Source organism: Hyalella azteca, unplaced genomic scaffold (assembly GCF_000764305.2).
Source record: "Hyalella azteca isolate HAZT.00-mixed unplaced genomic scaffold, Hazt_2.0.2 contig8774, whole genome shotgun sequence".
NCBI classification, from domain to species: domain Eukaryota; kingdom Metazoa; phylum Arthropoda; class Malacostraca; order Amphipoda; family Hyalellidae; genus Hyalella; species Hyalella azteca.
Window position 1 is genome coordinate 148,035 of NW_025938859.1, and position 21,121 is coordinate 169,155.

General features: G+C 37.4%; 1 protein-coding gene across 2 annotated transcripts in view; it reads left to right on the plus strand.

Annotated features, from left to right (window-relative positions):
- Positions 1-21,121, plus strand: part of LOC108676710 (band 7 protein AGAP004871) — a 102,242-nt gene that overhangs the window by 76,902 nt on the left and 4,219 nt on the right. The window contains exons 2-6 of one of the 2 annotated variants that reach the window (XM_047881755.1): positions 5,929-6,035; positions 7,461-7,533; positions 9,624-9,706; positions 13,225-13,428; positions 16,263-16,318. In XM_047881755.1, coding sequence (XP_047737711.1) covers positions 5,929-6,035; positions 7,461-7,533; positions 9,624-9,706; positions 13,225-13,428; positions 16,263-16,318 — 523 coding nt within the window. Of the gene's footprint in view, positions 1-5,928; positions 6,036-7,460; positions 7,534-9,623; positions 9,707-13,224; positions 13,429-16,262; positions 16,319-18,051; positions 18,108-21,121 lie in introns of both variants that reach the window. The other variant, XM_047881754.1, reaches the window with a different exon arrangement.

The following is a 21,121-nucleotide window of genomic DNA, read 5'->3' on the forward strand; positions in this document are numbered from 1 at the left end:
CAATGAGTCTCGACACGCATAATCCTGTTTGTAAATAGAGCTATCAACACCAAAACTCGATACTGAAATAAATTCTTTGAGATAATTACTAATATATTCTTGGAGATAGTTGATTGTGCGATAAAGTCTTTCGTACGAAAAAGTGTTATTGCCATTCCTGTATATACACGATTACGCCTTTTATGGTGCCTACCAAAAAGCCCAGCTACTTTTTCCGTCGATCATTATGTCCACACAGCAATTGATTTTTCACAATAAAAAGGTCGAGAAATTCGTTCGTCCAAAGTGCTCTGCTGACTCGGATTAAAAGCTGGAACGATTTTAATTTTAAAAATATCTATTACAGGTAAGCGACGCTCGCCGCGAAACAAAGAGCCATTTTGTCTCCGACAAATTTACGTTGAAGACTCGCAGCATAAATGGAAAATGCTTGACCGTGCGAGATATCGACAGGTATTATTACGTTAGGATAGCTCAGTCGCTCGTGGCCATCCAGATATTGCGCTCAGAGCCGCTGCCGGGCGAGAGCGACGAGCTGCTGCTACGACTCTGGCGAATGTGATATTCTGCAACAAGATATAACGGACCTGGTGAATGTGATATTCTGCAGCAAGATATAACGGACCTGGTGAATATGATATTCTCCAGTTCACTCAGTCTGGTGAACTCGCAATTAAATTGAAGGTTACTGGAAAAATAGTCTCGTGCTATAATTGGATGAAAAAATCATATAAAGTATATGTATGAAAGTTGAATTTTACGTGCTCAATAATGTCTATTGCATTTTACGTGCTCAAAAAATATAGGACGAGAATGCAATTCATTGTCAATAAGCAATTGGACCAGGCGGCGCTGTGCTACATTGAAATTGCCCTAAAGATCCAGAAAGCTTGTATTGATGCAACTAACAGGCAGTCAGTAATGAGATGTGGAATTAAACAAACATTTAGGAGTAGGCTAGTTTGATTTTGGTGGGTTTTATTAGAAATCATTCAGGAAAGTTACTCCAGAAACTATTCTAGATTAAAAAGTGGCGTGTTTTCAGTCTGAAATGAGTCGTTCATAGGATAGGTACTATTCTAATTATTAGTTGTTTATAAAAATATATAATAGTGTCGTGCAGTCCGTATTCAGCCCTTATGTGGTTCTGTACAATTTTAACAAAGGCAATTTTATCAAAATTCGGTAGTACGCAAACGAAATATTTATATAAGCTTGTTTGTCCAAGTTTCAATTTTCGGTCGAAATATGTAGTGCAGTAATCATTTTATCTTTTAAAACTTTTAAATAACGTCGCGTTACTGATGGCAACATTGGCAAAGCTGGTCAGTGTGATGCTAACAATTTCGAGGCATCTATGGCTTTCAATGTGAAGAAACTCGTTTACTGCGGCAAATTGGGACCTTTTATACCGGGAAATTAATTGGGTGCTTTTACCGCATTACGTGCAGCGGTCGTTAATGTTTTTGTGCTAGGGGAGCTTGTAGCTTCGGTTCGTCCCGGTTCTGAAATAACTTTTATAAAAGTTTTATAGAATTTGAACTAATGCATTTGCTCAAAATTTTTCCCGTTCAGCCTGCTCAGTAATTGTATATACGAATAAATTTTCGATTGTGTGAATTCAATTATTTGAAGCTCAAATTCGCCTATATTTCTTTACCTGTATTTCAAATTCTAGCAGACCTCATTATTTTACTCAAATATAATGTACCATTGCAAAGAAAACTCTACTGGAATTTTGCTACTAAAAATTTAATTATTTTGAACCTCATTCTCTCTTCAAAGTCGTGCATAGCTCTTTAGTCTGCTTGGTGTTTTTTATTTTAGATTTTTATTCTACGCGAGGCGTAGGCCTGTGTTTGCTCGGGCACAACATAGCACGATTTCTTTTCGCATTTTGAGGAGCAAAATTTGCTCCAAGAGGCAAATATTCTAACACCATTCTCTTCATGCTTTATCATGGAGATAGTATGTATGAGCTGATTGTGTGTAACAATCAGACCTGGTTCTGCATGGGAATGTATTACATTGCTTGTGTCTTGCAGTGTCGGGAATGATGATTGTCTGCTCTCATAAATTAACTTGAAACATTTTTGAAGAGAATTCCACTAATTTTCTTATACATTTTTAACTGTTTAAACATTTAAATTTGTACATTTCTACGAATAATGTAAAAACGTGACTGGCTATATGCGCACCCGGCTTCCAGTGATGCACACCGTCGTTGAATTAATTTCTGTCCATATAATAGATCAGGTTGCAAATTTCGAAGTTATTCTGCGACAAAAAAGTTTTATAAGCAATTGTTCTTCTCATAAATAGCCTTTAATAATTGTTAATTCGTACCATGCATCACAACTCATGCGACCATAATTGTACAACTCGTAGTTCATTAGATATCACAATCGCGTGTGCGATTGATACTGCAGGGAACAGTGCTGGAAAAGCTCTGTTTGATAGCCGCAAACGAAGCTACCGATCTTCGTTTGCACGAACACGCTTGGATCTCCTTTGATTTGGCCGACACTCGCTTGAATTACGTGAGATACGCGACACCCGTCGAGGTGCTGGCGAGACGGCCTTTGTTTCGAGCTGCTTCACTCGCGCAGACTGAGATTTGTTAACATTTGCGTCTATTTTTTCATGAACTCAATGATGAAATCCAAGCCTTTACTCGTTCCAGTATAGCTGCGACAGAAGTATAAATAATTTTAGAGCATTTTTAACATAAAAACAATGCAAATTTTTATATATACGATGCTGATTGCTCAATTTTTTATTGAGATGTCCGGAAATAACTCAAATTCATTAACTTATAATGTGCTCGACATTCAACTGCATTCAAAAGATTACCTCTATAGAGGCTGTGCTGTTACTGGCATTTCAACAACATTCAACCTAGAAGTGCTGGAGGCTGTCAGTTTGACCTTTTAACGGTATTCAACACAGCAGAGGCTGTGTGATATCTGAATATTTCACGCAGATAAAAATATTACACGTGTCTAATTAGAGCTACAGCTTCGCTCCGCTATATGTTTAATGCAAACAACGATAGACGAGGCCGAAGATCTGCGCTTAATATTTACCAGCTGTACAATTCACGAAAACCGTAAAAACGAATTCTGGCATATGTCGGCATTAAGTCGCTCTTGACATATCTTGGAATAGACTTGCTAGTAAATAAGTTTCTCAACTTTTTTCAACGATTTTTCTGTCAATGGCAAGAAATCATTATTAATAAAAAAATACTAAAAACCATGAGAAAAGCAGTGCAAATTGAAGAGATCGTATAATCAGATTTTGTTGTGCGGGATTGCGTGGTCTGAGGCCCCTGGTCGGATTACTGCTGGGCTGGTCAAGTCTCCTGGCAATTAAAATTGTGTTATGAAGCTCAGATGAGAGAATTTAATGATGGTTCCTGCGCTAGAGAGTCTAAACTAAATCATTTCTTAGGAACACTTGTTATGTTTAGATGAAAGGGCTGGTGAATTGAATTTTCTTGGCAGACAAATTGAATTGAATTGTTCATGACAGACAAATTGAAAGTAAAATCGCAGACTGTACTTGCCGAAATTTTCTTTCCAACAAACTTCGTTTCAACAGTGCCGCTCAAAATAAAAGTGGTCGAACCTCATAAACAAGCACCGTGATCAAGAATGGTGGGTGTCGATGGTTTGTGTTATATTTAAGTTCAAACGATGATTAAGAAGTTTAATCAACCAACGCTGGCGCCGTTGATCAGTGAATTACATATTTATTCCTCAGGAGCTATCTGACATAGATGTACATCGATTTATTGACGCATGCCTCGTTGACTTGAATACCAGCCTTGCCGCAGTGTAGGCTAGCACTCTACGACGAACGCGCGGATGTCGCGTCGCACCTTCTAACTTATATGCTAACTATGCCGCATAACGCCGTCCAATATAATTTTCAAACAAATTTCACGTTTGGCTTATGATTAAATTCTTATTTCTTAATTTCGTTTTGTTTGACGAAGCTCTCGTGTAACTTTTGCGCGAATTTATGCTATTGAGAGGAAATCTAATTCTTGATAATTATCGCTCTATGACATTGTATTTTCGAGTGTGAATTGTTAATGCACATCCTGGATATTGATTATATTCAGATTTTATTCTATTTTCTTAATACTGAAGACTGAAAGGGTGTGTGGTTTTCATAAATCAATCCTATTTTCCGCGTAAATGCGTCATTCTAAACGAAGCATCATAAAGCCAATTATTTTGCATTTGTAACTGTTTGCAATTTGATCATCTAATTGTATTCAATGTATTGTAATTTCATATACTTCACTAGAATTGTTTTCATTTAATGAGATGTAAATGAACGTAAATTGTATGCGAATAAAAACGTTTGAAGATTGAATTCCGCCTAGCTTGCTATTTGGTTTAGCCTCCCTATACAATCTAATTTTATTTTCGTGTTCACCAAAGTCATCTGATTTTAAGCATAAACTTTTATATTTGTGTAAGGATATTAATTGTGAACAATGTCACTCTCGACCATGCCGAGTGTCAAGCGAGGAAGTTGGGTGCAGTCTTTTGAACTGCAAGAAGCTCCCGACTGTGAGTCTAATTATTACGTGGCAATTTCCATATAAATTTGTGTGACGTTATAAAAGAATACACCTGCTAAAAATATTACATTCGAAATAATTAATACAATCGGCACAAGATTTTCTTGCACATAATTCTCCTGGATAATTCACGTAGAGCGCACCAACGAAAAAGTTCATGATAAATTCAATATTTTTTACTTGATATTGGATTTTTGGAAACTAATATCCGTTGAAGAATAATTATATAAACATGAAACACACCAATTGTGCCATGTCTTCCACCAAGTCAATCTCTGACGTGACGGTAGTCGAACTTTCTACTGAACCCGAAAAATTGACAACATTTTATACGAACATTTTATACGAAACAATATGTACGCAAAGTTGGCGAGAAATGCCATCGCATATATATGGGCAGCTTTTAAATACGAATCAATATATTCATACGGTTGGCGGGTACGGCCATAGCATACATATGGGCGGTATTTAAATACGAAACGGTATATACGTACATCCGATGGGCTAGAAAGGCCATAGTATATGAACAGATTTTATATACGTTTTCAACGGCTGTTAAATAGATACGTTTTCAACACAGTTTCTTTCAACTGCTCTGATCTGTTAATTTTGATCGATTAAATTTCACTTCATTATGGTATTTCACAGTAAAGAGTCAAATGGGACTAAATTTCAAAAACAAAACGATGATACACGGACAATATTCGATATTTTTATTACTTTTAAAGAACTAACCATTTCAATGTACATCATGCCAGAAAATACATCGCAAGACCCGGGAATTTGTTTAAGTTTGTATCCGTCATACGAGCTTGTGCATTTTTTTAGCGCGCATCCACTAATGGACAACGTTTCTTGTGCTCTGAGAGCCAACTCAAGCCAAACGCGTCTTGTAATTCCCGTTTTCAAGTTAAATTTTTTGGCCTCGGGCTCCATTATTTGCTGAGACTTCGTCATGTTCGTTCAATTTGTGGTGATGCTCTGTGTAGTGAAGCAGCAACCGATGCCTTGCTAGTTCTTTGGCTGCTATATAAGAGACCAGCATTAAGTTGTTGAAAAACTTCTTCGTGCGTCTTACTTAAGTCTAAAAATCAATTATAGATCCAAAATTTTCACGTGATGATGCTTTTCATATCATTTGAAATGATTTTCTGTCATCATGCAATTTCTTTATTTCAAGAAGTCTGTTAAAAACTTTTAACTTATCGAGCTATATTTCATACAACTTATGCACAATGTTTTTCTTGGATATATAGATTTTAATTTTTTTCACTCGACATGTGTAACTTTATAACAATGCAACGATAATTTAATTGGCTGATTTGTTGCAGCTGACGACAGCGACACAGGCATCGGAGCGTGTGGGTGGATACTGACGCTGCTGTCGTGGATCATCGTGCTCGCCACGATGCCATTTTCATTCTTCGTGTGCTTCAAGGTGAGCTTTACTGCAACATTTTACAATGTTGTGTTATTGATAAGTTAAAGTAATCTTTATTTTTTTATAGAAGAAAAGTGGTTACCCCGATGGCTCGAGGAAAAGCTCCAAATCTTGAATTATTACTCACATATCACCTCATTTTTTGAGATGACGGCAATGCTGAGCTCCTATAGGCCATTCATTCTTGATAACTTCTATGCTTCACCGCCGGAGTTGCTATCGATCATGTCAGGATGACGCTTGGTTTCTAAAGAAAACTGGTATGTCTGTTGGATTTAAAACTGCCCGTGAACTCCAATTATTTATTTCTATAAAAATTAGGTTCAAAGTTAAATATCAAGCGTTTGTTAAGTGTGGGAAATATTTCGAAGTAATGTCTGCTTATATATGGAAACGTTAAACGGGTTTCTCCTCGGACGAATTTGCTCCACTAACCCTTGCATCAAGTGCACTTTTTCAAGAAAAAACGTACGAAATAGCTCTAATTCTGATAACTCATCCGTATAAATTTCTTTCTGCCTATGCTTCTTCTATTTCTTCATAGTTTGTGTTCTCATGCTCGCTGCAGAGCCTATATTGGTTTCACTGCATGCCCATATTCCGAAGCTCAGATCGCCCTGGTGTGGACTTCATAACTCTTTACCACAGATTTTAGGGCTTCTAAACATCCTGCCTCCTGAAGGTGCATATCGTACACACTTATTAACTGGCTTCAGTTCAGGATTTTTTGGCCCACTCATCCTTGCAGTATGCAGTTTTGCCAAGCGCTGCCGGTAAAAACTGAAGAATAAGAGAGATCTTTCAGATATGAGAACGGACGTCGGGAAGAAATGGTCGTGTAAATTTTTGTTATATTTCTGCTGCTTCATATGTTAGTGCAGACGTGGTAGATGGTGCAGGAGATTCATCATTGCATCATAAGTCACTGCGTTATCGTGCAGATGGTGCAGGAGATTCATCAGTACATCATAAGTCACTGCGTTATCGTGCAGATGGTGCAGGAGATTCATGCATATCGTACACACTTATTAACTGGCTTCAGTTCAGGATTTTTTGGCCCACTCATCCTTGAAATATGCAGTCTTTGCCAAGCGCTGCCTTCAAAAACTGAGAATAAGAGAGCTCTTTCAGATATGAGAACAGACGTCGGGAAAAAATGGTCGTATATATTTTTGTTAAATTTCTGTTACTTCATATGTTAGTGCAGGCGTGGCAGATGGTGCAGGAGATTCATCATTGCATCATAACAGTCACTACGTTTTCGTGCAGATGGCGCAGGAGATTCACCAGTTCATCATAAGTCACTGCGTTAACGTGCAGGTGGTGCAAGAGATTCACCAGTACATCATAAGTCACTGCGTTATAGTGCAGATGGTGCAGGAGATTCATCATTACATCATAAGTCACTACGTTTTCGTGCAGGTGGTGCAGGAGTACGAAAGAGCTGTTATATTCCGGTTGGGAAGATTGCTGCACGGCGGCTCCAAAGGACCAGGTGATTTGTTAAAATTTTCTTCATTCATAATATGATTTTATATTTAACATCCTCAACGCGTTTTGGGTAAAGCACTATTTTTAAATGGCTCTGACGATGGTGATGCCTCGCTGATATCTCATCTCATTATATTTGTTAACTTGTTAAATATATTGGCTTCGTTTATCTTGCATTACTCCTGGCATTATTATTCAAAATGGAGGAACCGTAGAAAAATCTGTAAAAATCATAATATTGAAATGTTTCCGTAACTACAAAATGTATAGAAATAGTAAAGGTTTTTCGATTGTCTGTCATCTACATAAATTCATATTTATTGGGTCGCAGAGAATGAATAAAATTTTTAAACTTTGTTGTGCATTGGGCCGAGGTTCTCGAAGTTTGGCAGGAATGTCGACAGAAAATCTTGGAAAATATGTCAACTCACATTTTTTATGGTGATCAGGAAATTTTTCTCATTGTTTACAGCTTTCTAATCTCACCAAGTGCTTTGTTTCTAAATTTAAATCGAACTTTGCAGATTAAATCTAACTCTGCAACATATGAAGCATGATCAGTCACTTGTTAATAGCAACTTCTACACCTCAGTATTTCCTCAGGTTCATATCCCCACTTATTCATTGACTGAAACAAGCGATGTTTTGCTGTTCTTCAATGCCTCTCCTTGTTGAAAATAATACGAGTCACTAATCCCCGTGAGATTCTGACTGCAACGAATGTCTCCAGAGTCGGTGTGACAGTCAGGACGTCTGATTAATGTCGTCTCTTTATTTCTGTCGCATAGACCATTTCTCAGATTCATATTCTGCAATGTTCGGAATAATAGCCAAAGTTGAGGAATATTTTTTGTCATCTATGCTGAAGTTTTAGCTTGTCTTCAAGTTTATTCACTCAGAGAAAAAAGCCCCTGGATCGGAACTCGGTCATAGCCTATAATTTTCAAGTGTCTGGTAAAAGAGCCTCCAGCACATGTGATCAAATTTAGAGCTTCCAAGGCTTGTTTAGCTCTGTGCCAAAGTTTTACATACCAATTCGTACTAAATAAGGTCTCATGGTTCTGAAGAATTATATTTAAAAATACATATACATCCCGTTATGATTAAGTTTTCATTAAAAAATATTCGCTTTCAAAATGATTTATTTATGAACACTTTATCAATTTGAATTATTTGTATAAAAAGTATTTTGTTTTTACTGCCCTGTGTGCAGTTTTCAGCTTGCAAGAATGTCTCGCCACGTAAGACTGTCTCAAGCCTCTATCGAAATGGTGAGATGCAAATCGATGTTCATTAGGTTTTAACTGCTGCGATCAGTATATGCTTCCGCTTCGTTGCTGTTGCATTCCTTTCAAGCGGCTTAAAGTAACACATTTAGGCACATTTAGTAACATCAAATGTGCTCGAGTGACGCCAGCCCTTCACTGACCGAATTTTTTGTGTTATAATTTGTGCTGTACATCGCATCAATGGCTGTTTTCGAATGACTACTGGGATTTACGAGAAGTTATTATAGGTACATGGATCATGAATCCACAATACGAACAAAATTACCTTTAAATAAAATAAACTGGTTATTTTATTCCAATAACATGAAGCATTTAGCAGCTGGACCAGGCAATAACGAGACAGCCCCTCCTGCCAGCTGTACGACGTACAGCTCCAACATTCCCACTATTCCTGCTCCATGCAGCGACTTGAACGCGGAATGCGGAACTCGGCCGTGACGACCACCGCGGACGACCGCTGTCGTCCGGTGCTGACAGTTGCATGGCATGCAGACTATCACGTGTCTCATGCAGACCATCATGCGCGTGCTTCTCATGCAGACTATCACGTGTCTCATGCAGACCATCATGCGCGTGCTTCTCATGCAGACCATCATCTCGTACACGCGCGTCTCGTACACGCACGACTCGTACACGCGCGCCTCGTACACGCGCGTCTCGTACACGCGCGTCTCGTTCACGCGCGTCTTGTACTCGCGCGTCTCGTACACGCGCGCATAAGTTTAGAAGCGTTCACAATGTGCTGTAGAACTTTAATTAGATTCCCAGCCAAATAACCTAACTTAACTGTAGTCTATGCTTGCAGGGATCTTCTTCATATTGCCTTGTATTGAGACATACTCCAAAGTGGACCTCCGCACGAGCGTGTTCGACGTTCCTCCTCAAGAGGTAAGTTAAACAAGCTCGTTTATTGCAACACGTGTACAAACTAGCTGCCTTGCTTGTAGCTGCCGGTCTTAATTAATTCTTATTTTTCAGAGCTGATCAATTTTGCTTTGAACCTCACCCCACTCGCTCATGCTTGTGCCTTTTGTAGCTAGATATTTGTGTTGGGACTCTAATAAAGCGCAGCATAATTGCTTCTTATGAGTGCTCCACGTTTGCTACATCAAAGAACAACGGTCTTAGCTCCAATTAATAAGTGAAATTAGGCTGAGAAAAAGGCTGAAAATCTGTAATTACTTCCCGCATAACTGGAGACGTAAGTAATGGCAGCATCATGTTAAGTCTACAAATTTTAAATCTTATTTTAATTATAAATTGATAATAACAATTTTCTTCAAATAGAGGGACTGAATTTTATATTTCTTAGGCTGTTTCTTCGATGTATTTTGAACTGAAAATTTCTAGTAGGGAATAGCGGCTCGACGTGACGCTTTTGCTCATGCATTTTTAGAAAGATCCGAAGGGAAATTGTCGAAAGCAGATGATTTGGGACAAAAAAGTTTCGAATTCAGCCTGGACTGTGTTTGTGACAATTTTAGTACATGCAAATTCTTACGTTTTTCGCAATTTAGAATACCTCCGGCAAAAGCAAGAATGTTTGTAAGCATCACACTTGAAAGTTGTTAACATTACTTATGCAGCCCTTAAACTTTTGACGAATGCAACATTTTTTATGAATTTCCCATTTCTGGATGGCGGACTAATGCATCCATCAAAGAGTTCATTAAAAAGTATCAAGTTTATATTCATTGCCAATATCACCGCACTGATTTTTTCCCTCAATAACAAAATAATTTGAATGAAGGCTAGCAAGCACGGCCTATTATGGCTTATCGCTCACGGCCCACCCTTTAATACGGTTTATCGCTCACGGCCCTCCCTTTAATACGGCTTACAGCTCACGGCCTACCCTTTAATACGGCTTATAGCTCATGGCCTGCCCTTTAGTTCGGCCCGCTCACGGTCAACCATTTACTACGGCCTATCGCTCAGCATTCGAGAATTAAAGCCCAGGCGAAATTACCATACTTGAACGGCTTTTTGTGTGAACTTTTTTTCCTAATCGTTTCAATATGCTACAGGCTTTTCAAGATATATTTTCATATGATTGAGCTTATTTTCGCTAGTTTCGTTATATTTTGCGTCTGACGTTAACATTGATGGACGAATATTTGTGTTGAGGGCCGTTGTGTGCTCTTTGGTCGGTAAAGCTGGAGTTTGAACAGCTCTCCAAGCCTTCAAATCTCTTCTTTTGAAAGCACACTGTTAGGATTTAGGCAGATCTTTCTGCTGGCACATTGGATAGGCAACATTCACTTTGATTTGAAAGCCTTATGGTTGGTTCTCTTCAGAAAACATAGAACTTTAGATTTCTATGGCAACCTGGCAGATGATAATTTTATGATTTACTTACACTATTTGAAAATATTCCACTAGATTTTTGAGCGTGATTATTGAATTAAGAACATTATTTTATTCATTCGTTCTTTCAAAATAACCTTCCTATAAAACAATCACAAACTTTTCCATCAAACTCAATAACAATCGCATCATAAATTGAACGCGCCACCTCAAGAAGTGCGTTGATCCTGTCGCACGATAATCACGCCCCATGTATAATCTCAAGGCTATACGAGGTCATACACAGAACCACCATCATAAGGAAAGGATTAATCGTCGATATTTAATGCATCTACTTCTGAAGATGCGTGCTCTTCGAGAGCAGCCAGATCAGCTCTTGCAGCATAACACAGCAGTACACTAGATCAGGCCTTCACTTCCTATGTAAAAAATAATCTCCGACACTTTAGCGAGGGCAATGACTTGTCGCTCGAACAGTTTCACAGAAAACTTTATACGTTTTTTTTTCATTATAAAGAATCTAGTGTATTCTTTAATTCAATATGGCTTGCCCCAATGCGCGAGTTGCTCGAAATCATATCACTACGAGTATGTGTTAATGATTAAATCCATGTGTCATCAGTGTAAACTATCGATTCGAAATTGCGAATTTGTTTACGCTCGTTTTTTTAGGTCAAGTCAATCTCATTCATGAATTCTTACATCGTTATTGGAAGATCAATTGGTGTTCTTATAAAACAAAGTATCGTTTAACATTTGGTTTTTTCTATAGCAATTTCACGCTTTTTTTACCTGTTAACAATCATAGTTACTTTTGAAACTTTCGTGATTATGAAACTTCACAGAGATCTGAAGAGAAGGCATCTGAGGAGAGATGTTCACCTGCAAAACGTTCTTACTGTAAATGTGCATGTTGCAAAGGGGTTTTCTTTGAATATAAAATACTGTTATGTCCCATCCGGTAACGTCCCATCCGGCTTTATTTTCCGTAATAGATGCATGAAATTATTGTAATTTTTAATAGTTATAACAATGATGCTCGCCACTATGCTATACATTTGCATTATTAATTACTGATGGTTTCTCTTCTGCCAAATGGACATTTTTGAGTCCACTTTGCATTAGAGGAATTTCGATCTCGCATGAATGTTTGTGTTGCCATAAGTACAAATGTGGCCTCGTTGTTTTGATTCATTCCGTTTGTTGTTAATATGCACGTCCATATACATGGACAAATATCAAAAGTTTCATTGGTTTATCCTATGTTTGATATAGTCATTGCAGTGTTGAATAGACTAAGGTTCTCGCAGGCAGATTTGTCGTGAACGAGTGTATGGCCTGTCGCGCAGCTGCGACCTCAGCCAGCAATGCAGCTGCTCTCTCCTTTGTTTGCTCGTGCCTTGCAATTTGCTGAGACTAATGCACGTTTAATGCCTGGCTTCTCTGTTGCGTCGTGCCAAGCTTGTATGCCTGCACGTCACTTGCTATTGGAAGCGATCGACAACTCCCGATGTAGAAACAAATCTCGGTTTACTCATGAGGATAACGCATTAGCTTGTAACGTAACGCTTACCCGTATTGAGTTTTTGCCTACCGTCTAGCTAAAATCACTCGGTTTACTCAAGGGAATAACGCATTAGCTTGTACCGTATAGAGTTTTTGTCTACCGTCTCGCTAAAATCATTATTTGGATTATTTTGCAGTTATTGGGATACTTTATCCTCCTAGCCACGATCATATATGTTTTATGGGATAATTGTGTCTCGCTGTGATTTATAAACGCTGTTATCGCTTTGAAAGTCTACGGTTTTGACAACCAGCATTCAAGTATCTCCAGCTGTTTCCATGTAATGAACATTTTTAAATTCCCTTGAAGCGACGAATTTCTCTTATTGAACGTGATTATTAATTCTGAAATATTTTCCGAATTTCCATTAATATTTGTAGTATTGGAAACAATGCATTTTAAATAATCGTTTATTCGTGATATATTGTCTTTTGTCATTTGTCATTTATTTCATGGATTAGTTAAAAACTCTTTGACATTCCCTAATTAGTTTTGTAATTTGTATTAATATAATATATTCATTTAATTGCAGGTCCTGACCAAAGACTCAGTGACGGTGAGCGTGGACGCCGTTGTTTATTACCGCGTTAACAACGCGACGGTTAGCGTGGCTAACGTTGAGAACGCTCACCACTCGACGCGGCTGCTGGCACAGACAACGCTCAGGAACATGCTCGGCACCAAGGCCTTGCATGAGATCCTTGGCGACAGAGAGTCTATCTCCAACGACATGCAGGTTCGTCACAAAACTTGTGATACTTCAAAACATGCAATACATCCTAAATTATTTCATAACACAGAATTATGTTTTCAGAGAATAAATTTCATATATTTGCTAAAAAACAATTGCTCAGACTTGAATCTTTTACGTCAATTCCACCGTTATATGAACCCTGTTTGAATCATTTTGAAGTTTCGCGTATTCATGCGTTTCTTCTATTTAATTAGCGTCATCGAATTTGACTTATGCTGCCCTATTAACAATAAAACTTCCCTCCTTTTATCGAGCTATGAGTTTACTCAGTCTCTATGGAAATATCTGTTTGATTAGCTATATTTTAACAATGCCTCTTAGCGATGAATTTCTTTTGCTTGAATTTTGCTCGATGTAGGGAATCTTGGTCGTGATAATTATGCATTTATTTTGGTGATGTAAGACACGTCATGATGTTCTATGCCCAGAAATAGGGCTTTTATCACATTCGTTTTTGTTTTTAATGTATCATCTTGGGGAAATTATCTTGCAATTATAATTAGTATCCAAAGCTAGTTTTGCGCGGAGTTACAGACTAATCACCGCTCTACGACTGAACTTTTTTAATGAGCCAAGTTTGTGCTCGTTCAGGGAGTTCGTTTAGTTTCACTTAGACTTGCTCGAAGACTTGCTACGAGCCTTTCATGTTCTCATATTAATTGCATAGAACAGAGAAACAATTTTAATGGTGAAAATTTTTATCTTTGAAATCCTTTTCTTGTAAACGAGAGTTAGAAAATATCTAGCATCGCAACCACAATAATATTCCTCCTGTTAAAATGATAACGTCCGAAGAAGCGTTAAACTTTTTCACTATACATTCAATTGTCAATTAAATGTAGTCACCGTGTGAAAAAAAACACGTTTTGTAACGCTCAATTTTTTTACTATTATTCGTTATTACTGATTATGCTGTCACTCCGGCTAATATAACGTTCGCTAGATAACCCTGATACGGTTTCATTATACGGCATGCAGTAGAAAATATTGATTTAATACGCAAAATATTTTATCATGACAGTAACTTCAGTGACGTCGGCCTTGTCCAAGTAATTCTAATGTCTGAAATGTGACAAGCTTCGTCCAAGTAATTCTAATGTGACAAGCTTCTAATGTCTGAAAGCGAAATTGGGCACCACAATTAATTTAACCGCATTATGATATGATTATAGATGAACTCGCAACTATCTAGCTACATGCCATGCTAAATTAATTCTTATCCTACTTAATTTGACCTTTCACAAAAATTCCACCATGTAACTTGCTTCCTTTTTAAATTCTTTCGAACCTCTACACAGGCACCTCGAGATAAATTCGTGCGCGTATAAATATGTTAGCGTCACGTTACCTTGACGAGCGTCGCTATGTACTGCGTGCGCAAGCGCGTGTTGGAGCCATGCATCACAGCGGCTCTAGCGCGAGGACCTAAGACCTCCATCAATTGCAGTCCCGGCTAATGGCCTCATGCGTTACCGTTTCTTCAGATCTAATGTTAGGGCAGACTGCGATAACTTGCTATCCTGCCATACGCGTCGAGCGCGTCCTAATGTTGGGGCAGACTGCGATAACTTGCTATCCTGCCATACGCGTCGAGCGCGTCCTGCTGCTAAACGAATGCGTTCCTTCGCCCGTTGATCTCCTCACATTACAAGTCAATGGCAAATATTCGTGGCAGCTGCTCGAATAATATCGAAATGCGGGACGGATGGGAACAAACGATCCTCATAAATACTAATTAAGAGGAATACGAATTAAAGTTTTGTCGAGTTCAATTAACGGAAAACATACAAATAGAATTGTTTACGTTGTTTGTGGACAAATAGAATGTGTTGGCCATTGATAAGATATTTTAATGTATTTCATGTAATTTATGTAACCAAGATCCTTGACATTTTTCCTTATTATATTTCTTTTCAGCTTATGTAAACTATGCAGTGATTTATTGAAACGGATGCAATAACATAAATCTTTTTTGGGGGCCTTGAAGAATTATCAGATGGTTACAGTACATGTTAGTTCTAATAATTATTGAATAGCCATCATTAGAGATGATGTTTATCAACTTTTGAAGTGGCTCTTGTATTTTTAACGAATCTTTGGGCAATTTTGAGTTACACGTAAACTTTCAAATCATTTTCAACTAACGTGTAACTCTTAATATGCCAAATTCTTAATTTTTACCGAAATTATTTCACTGGCGATCAACATTGATCATCTATTCAGAAATGTCAGCAATTGTTGAACCATGTTTGTTTGATGCCTTTTTCAATTACTCTAGATTTTTATAGTCGTTACCTTGTTATTACTGTCATTTTCACCAACGATTTGTGTTCTTTGCAATACAATTAAAATTTACTGCTTGTATAGTATTTAAACAGTCTATACAGCAGTAAATATTACGATAAGGGAATGAGAAGATTTTGCAAGCGTAGACTGTGATGTTGCGACCAAGCGACCACATAAGTAGCTGATCAAGAGGTGAACGTCTAAAAAAGCTCCCATAAAATATCAAACTCTGTGTCACGAGTTTAATTTTATTCGTGCATTGAATCATTCAAACTGGTTGACAAAATGAGCGAATAATAGTTAATAATTTACGTGCCATCAATTTCGATTAATTCACGTCAAATTGCTGTCAATGATCCAAGTTATGTGTTTCTTATGATGAATTTAATCTAATGCCGATTGACTAGATTGTTAAATAAATTATACGGTAAAATGTAAATAAATTATACGGTAAAAAATCGCACCTGCGTGTCGTGAGACGAGCCATTGGCCACCTTGTGCATTTAGTGAAGAGCTGAGCTGTTTTACAGAATATCCTGGACGAGCCTACGGACCATTGGGGCATCAAGGTTGAGAGAGTCGAGCTGTGAGTATCATTTCCCAGCTGACAAACGAGCTCTGCCTTGTGTGTAGCAGCTCGTATTTACAAATTGTACTCACATCCTCTTCAGGTGAACAACTTACATGTCAGCTGTGCCTTACACCCGCTCTGTTGCTCACTCTTACATTCTAGCTAAGTCTCTGAAACACATAAATCAGATGAACCATTGCCACTAATCAGCTACGTATATCTCTGTTCTTTTATCCTATACTTACACAATCAACAGCTGTTCCTCAGACCCGCTCCCACAAAAACGTACACTTAATAGCTGTGCCTAGTACAAAACTGCTAGGTACTCCCACAAAACTTATTAGCTTCACTTCACGCATATCTACCTTGCTAGCTTTTTCAGTTCATCCCTCAAGCGATAGAGTTAGTATAATTATAAGTCGACTCAAATTACGTCATAGTATTTTGCAAGCCTTTCGGTGCTTTGTTTAGAGAAACTTCAAACTTATTTGTTTTTACATATCGTCTGTTTTCAACTTATTCAAATCCTCGCACACACCACCTTGTGTGTTTCCTCAAGTTTTCATCCTTTAACTGTCAACGTTTCAAAATGTTTTATTATGAACGTTCATGACACAACTGTTAACTGCGTTACCACTCGCATTGGTCTTCATTTCTACACATTTTGCTTTGTAACTCGAATAGATGAGTAACTCCCAACACTTTTACTAATGCCACGGATGATACGTCTTGACATATTAATCTTCTCTTGTATTTTATGTAAAAATTTATGAGAATAGCTTTTCCGGCTTATTTATCTGTGGCAGGTTTTTATCATAACCAGGCACTGCGATCAATAATATAATTTTCTGTAACGTTGACCACGCCTATGTTCCATGATGGAAGACTCCATTTATTGAGAGCAATTTTACCAACACACTTGCCAAAGTTTTGTTACAAGTTATGCATTACTCTCATGTTTTCCTTTCGACCCTCTTCTCTCAGCTGCTCGTCCCTTTTTTAATGGCTTTCGCTAATTTATACAATTTTTCAAGTATCTACTTTTCGATAGTTGTTAATTTTTCTCTACAACAGTTCCACCTTGAACGTTCTGAATGTTTGACGTTCCTGTCTTTAGTTTGATTATCCATCCGTAAGACCCGGTGTTATCTTAACAGTTCGCGTATTTCGTATATTGTCGTACTATTCAAGTGTCGGTGTTCGCCTCAAACGCTTTATTGGAATTAAGGAGTCGATGCGGCCACGAAAGCCACAAGACGCTCAAAAGATTTCTGTAAAGCAGGATTGTCACTACCAGTATTGACACTTGATGATCTTGAAATTCTGACTACTCTGGCAAATAATTCTTGGTCACTGCACTTCTCTGTTAACGAAACCCACAGCCACATACCACGGTCAACATCAACGAAACAACCACGAATTTATATGAAACACCAACCTAACCTTAACATTTCTTAACACATCGATATAGTGCTGTAGGCTCAATCTTTGGGCCCAGAGCTCATCCATCGCTCATAAAATTCACCTTCAACATTCACAGTTCCTGACGTTTGTTTTGTGTCCACTAATTATATCTTTTGACTGCTCGCTTGTCCCAAGGGAAGCAGCGCTAACCCCATTTAACTGGACGGCTATGGGCACTTCTTGAGCTCTTGTATTGCGTGGCACCGCACCACGTTACCACTTGTACGAAATTTGATTGTTCGAAAGCGAAGATTAATTGACACTCGTTAAATGTCGGTCCACAGGAAGTCTTAGACGATGCAACCGAAAATTGGGGTATTAAGGTCGAGCGGGTCGAAATGTGAGTACTGATGATGCCTTTGCCTGGCGATTGCGGACTCTGATCTCCTGAAGCACCTAACCTTAAATAGTTAGGTGCATTGCTTAGCACTTTACCGTAAATATGCACGCTATTTCAGACGCGTTTCCACAGAATGTCTAAGGCATTCCTCGTCCAAATCCGGATTTTTTCCTGCGGAATCAGAACGAAACGTTTTCAAAGTTATAGTTTCTGATTAGATTTATTTTTCAACAATTATTTTGTGCCATTGTTTTTTATTACTTGCAACAGGGATCTTGATAGTTTCTTGTTGTCATGTGTCTGGTCAATTGAAAGCTAAACCAATTGAACCATATTTGCAACATCCCCGGTAATTGTTAATAACGTTATCTCAATTTGTCATTTTACTGTATAAACGGCCAGTGACTGATGAAAATTTGTGTATTATCCAATCTTTTCTCCTATTCTTTATAATAAATCATATTTTGAAGCCAGGAGGTCAGACGCCGTTTCGCTTCGAGTCCATGGATGTGCAGCAGAATGTGAATGTTGACCCAAAGCTTGTCTTCTTCTCTTTTTTTTTTTCTGTTCAGCCCCTGTTGATAGCCTCTCTGTAATAGGCATCGTGAGATTCCTTAAAAAATAATCCCTTTGTTTAAATTTACCGTACATGTTGGGAAGCACTGTCACGCATTCCTTTATATATAATATTATTTACTTTGATTTGCAGTTGCACAAGTAAACAATTCCATAGAGCCCTTAAAGGAGTATTTTTATGCCATGGCTGTCGCCCTGCCTGTAAATAGTTCGAATGTCCCTTGAAACTTCGTTGAAGTTCCGCAATAAAGAAGTTCGCTCTTCATAAATACCATAACGTCAACCCTGCTAAAAACTTGAGGAACTCTACGTGACCAGAATACTATGCACTCTGGCACTCGTCTATTGTGTCTCTGCTGAACCATGTCTAGGTGTGTGTTGAATATATAGTGCGTTGTACATCAGAGGTTGTTGAGTGAAGTACAGACGTGTTGGGTCATACGATGTGTGTCTTACAAATTGTTCTGTATGCTCATGGTAATGTGATGGCAGATTACGACGTTGTACTCGTATTTTAAAGCTGCATTAAGGCCTACATATTTTATTCAAAAAGACCCCCTGAATTTTTTTTTAATTACCCTCTGTGGGTTTTGAGCATTATTATCATTTTCATTACGATGGCACTGTGAAGTATGAACTGAATATTCCTTAGTAGGAAAATATCTGTGCGCAATTGTCAGTCATAACTAAGTAAATAATAGTAATAATCAAATGGTAATTCATTCATTTTCACGCATCTAGTGTTGGGTTAACTAATATGAGCGTATTATTCTCCTAGGTGTCAATCTCTGGAACAAACAAATTGTAAAACGCAACTTATTTGCAAAGAAATTACCTTCAGACGAGGCTACATTAAACAGTGTTTAAACAGTGTCTAGAAATGTCATAGTATGGCCGATATAATTGTAAGTTTGTTTTCAAATGAGTTACTAGAACGAAATATATTGATAAACCATGTTTTCTATATTTGCGATGTGACGGTTGTGAACGCATGGTGAATTGTGGAATGTATGTGGTGTAGCTTCATCACTTATTATAAAGCGTTTAGCAATGAGCAACTCACTTATTTTACCGCTTTGTGGTTGAGTATGATTATAAGTATTGTTTGGGAGTGAGTGAATGGACTGACAGCTGTAAATAACTTCCGTGTCAATGCAATGTCAAATCGCCTGCCCAGAAAATTTTTTAGAATTGGTACTTGAGTCCAAAAATTTTATTCACTTTGTTTTTTTTTTATTGAAGAACCGATTGCAGATTTTTGTCATGTTCCCTTATTTTGTCCTGAACATGCATGGTATCAAATTTTTGGCATGCTTTTTATTAAAAACTTTGATAAAATGGCTTCTAAAACATTTTTAAATAAATGCGAATAAAATTTAACCCGCAAACACTAGAACCTTTTGCACAAAAAAAATCATGTAATGATTGAAACATTTATTTATCAACAAAAATTATTCCGAATGTTGTTGTATCTTCAAATAGTCGCGTCAAAACTTTTCGCTGAAGTACAGGCGACAAATTTCATTGTAGCTGAAGTGTAATCTTGAAGCGACTGGATCAGATGATAAGAGATATATTCAAATTTAAGCATAAGGATCATATGACGTTTCTTTCTTTTCAAATCGTTCATCCATTAACACAAATTTTTTAAACATGAACTGTTTCAGATTGATTCCAAACACCAAACAAGAACAAAACTCGTCTATTACACATTTAGAGAATTTTCTTGCCAGTTGAATCCTATTTATAAATATATAAATCCTTCGCGGAGAATTTCACTGAATAATATACCATATTTATAAATGATAATTTATAAACTTTAATTCAAATAATATAGATTTTATTATTGCTACTTAACTTTCGTCATATGAGTAATTTAAGTATTTTTATCAAGCAAATATATGTTTTATAAATCGGCTTTTGCTGGCAGTATAATCCTTTACTAAACAACACACAAAACACGACTAAAATATCTAAAATAGTATTAAGGCACATGCTTGGTACTTTTAATTATATCTTACTGCGTTTTCAAACTTTGTCTTTCGTCTGAAATAAATTCTCAATAATTTCACAAATGACTTAAATGATTTGTTTCTTAAATTATTTAGTAATCTTTGTATCTTTTAGTTTGGTCGCGATGTTGTGCCTTTAATGCATTTGAAATATATCTAACATCAAAATTATTTCATTGGTGGAAGGTAAGGTGTGAAAAACTATCGAGCTTTGCATTTAAATTTCACAATCTTATCGGAGACAAGAAATTAATCCAGAGATTACTTGGTGAAGAACGTGTGAACAAAAGGTTCTATTATTAGCTATAAAATATTTCTTAAAAATATAGGATTAGTCTTATGGATTAAACTGTCAGTGTTGTGTGTCCCAGCTCCATGTACTCTATTATAGTGCATATTAACCAAGACTGACTCACGCGTTACATT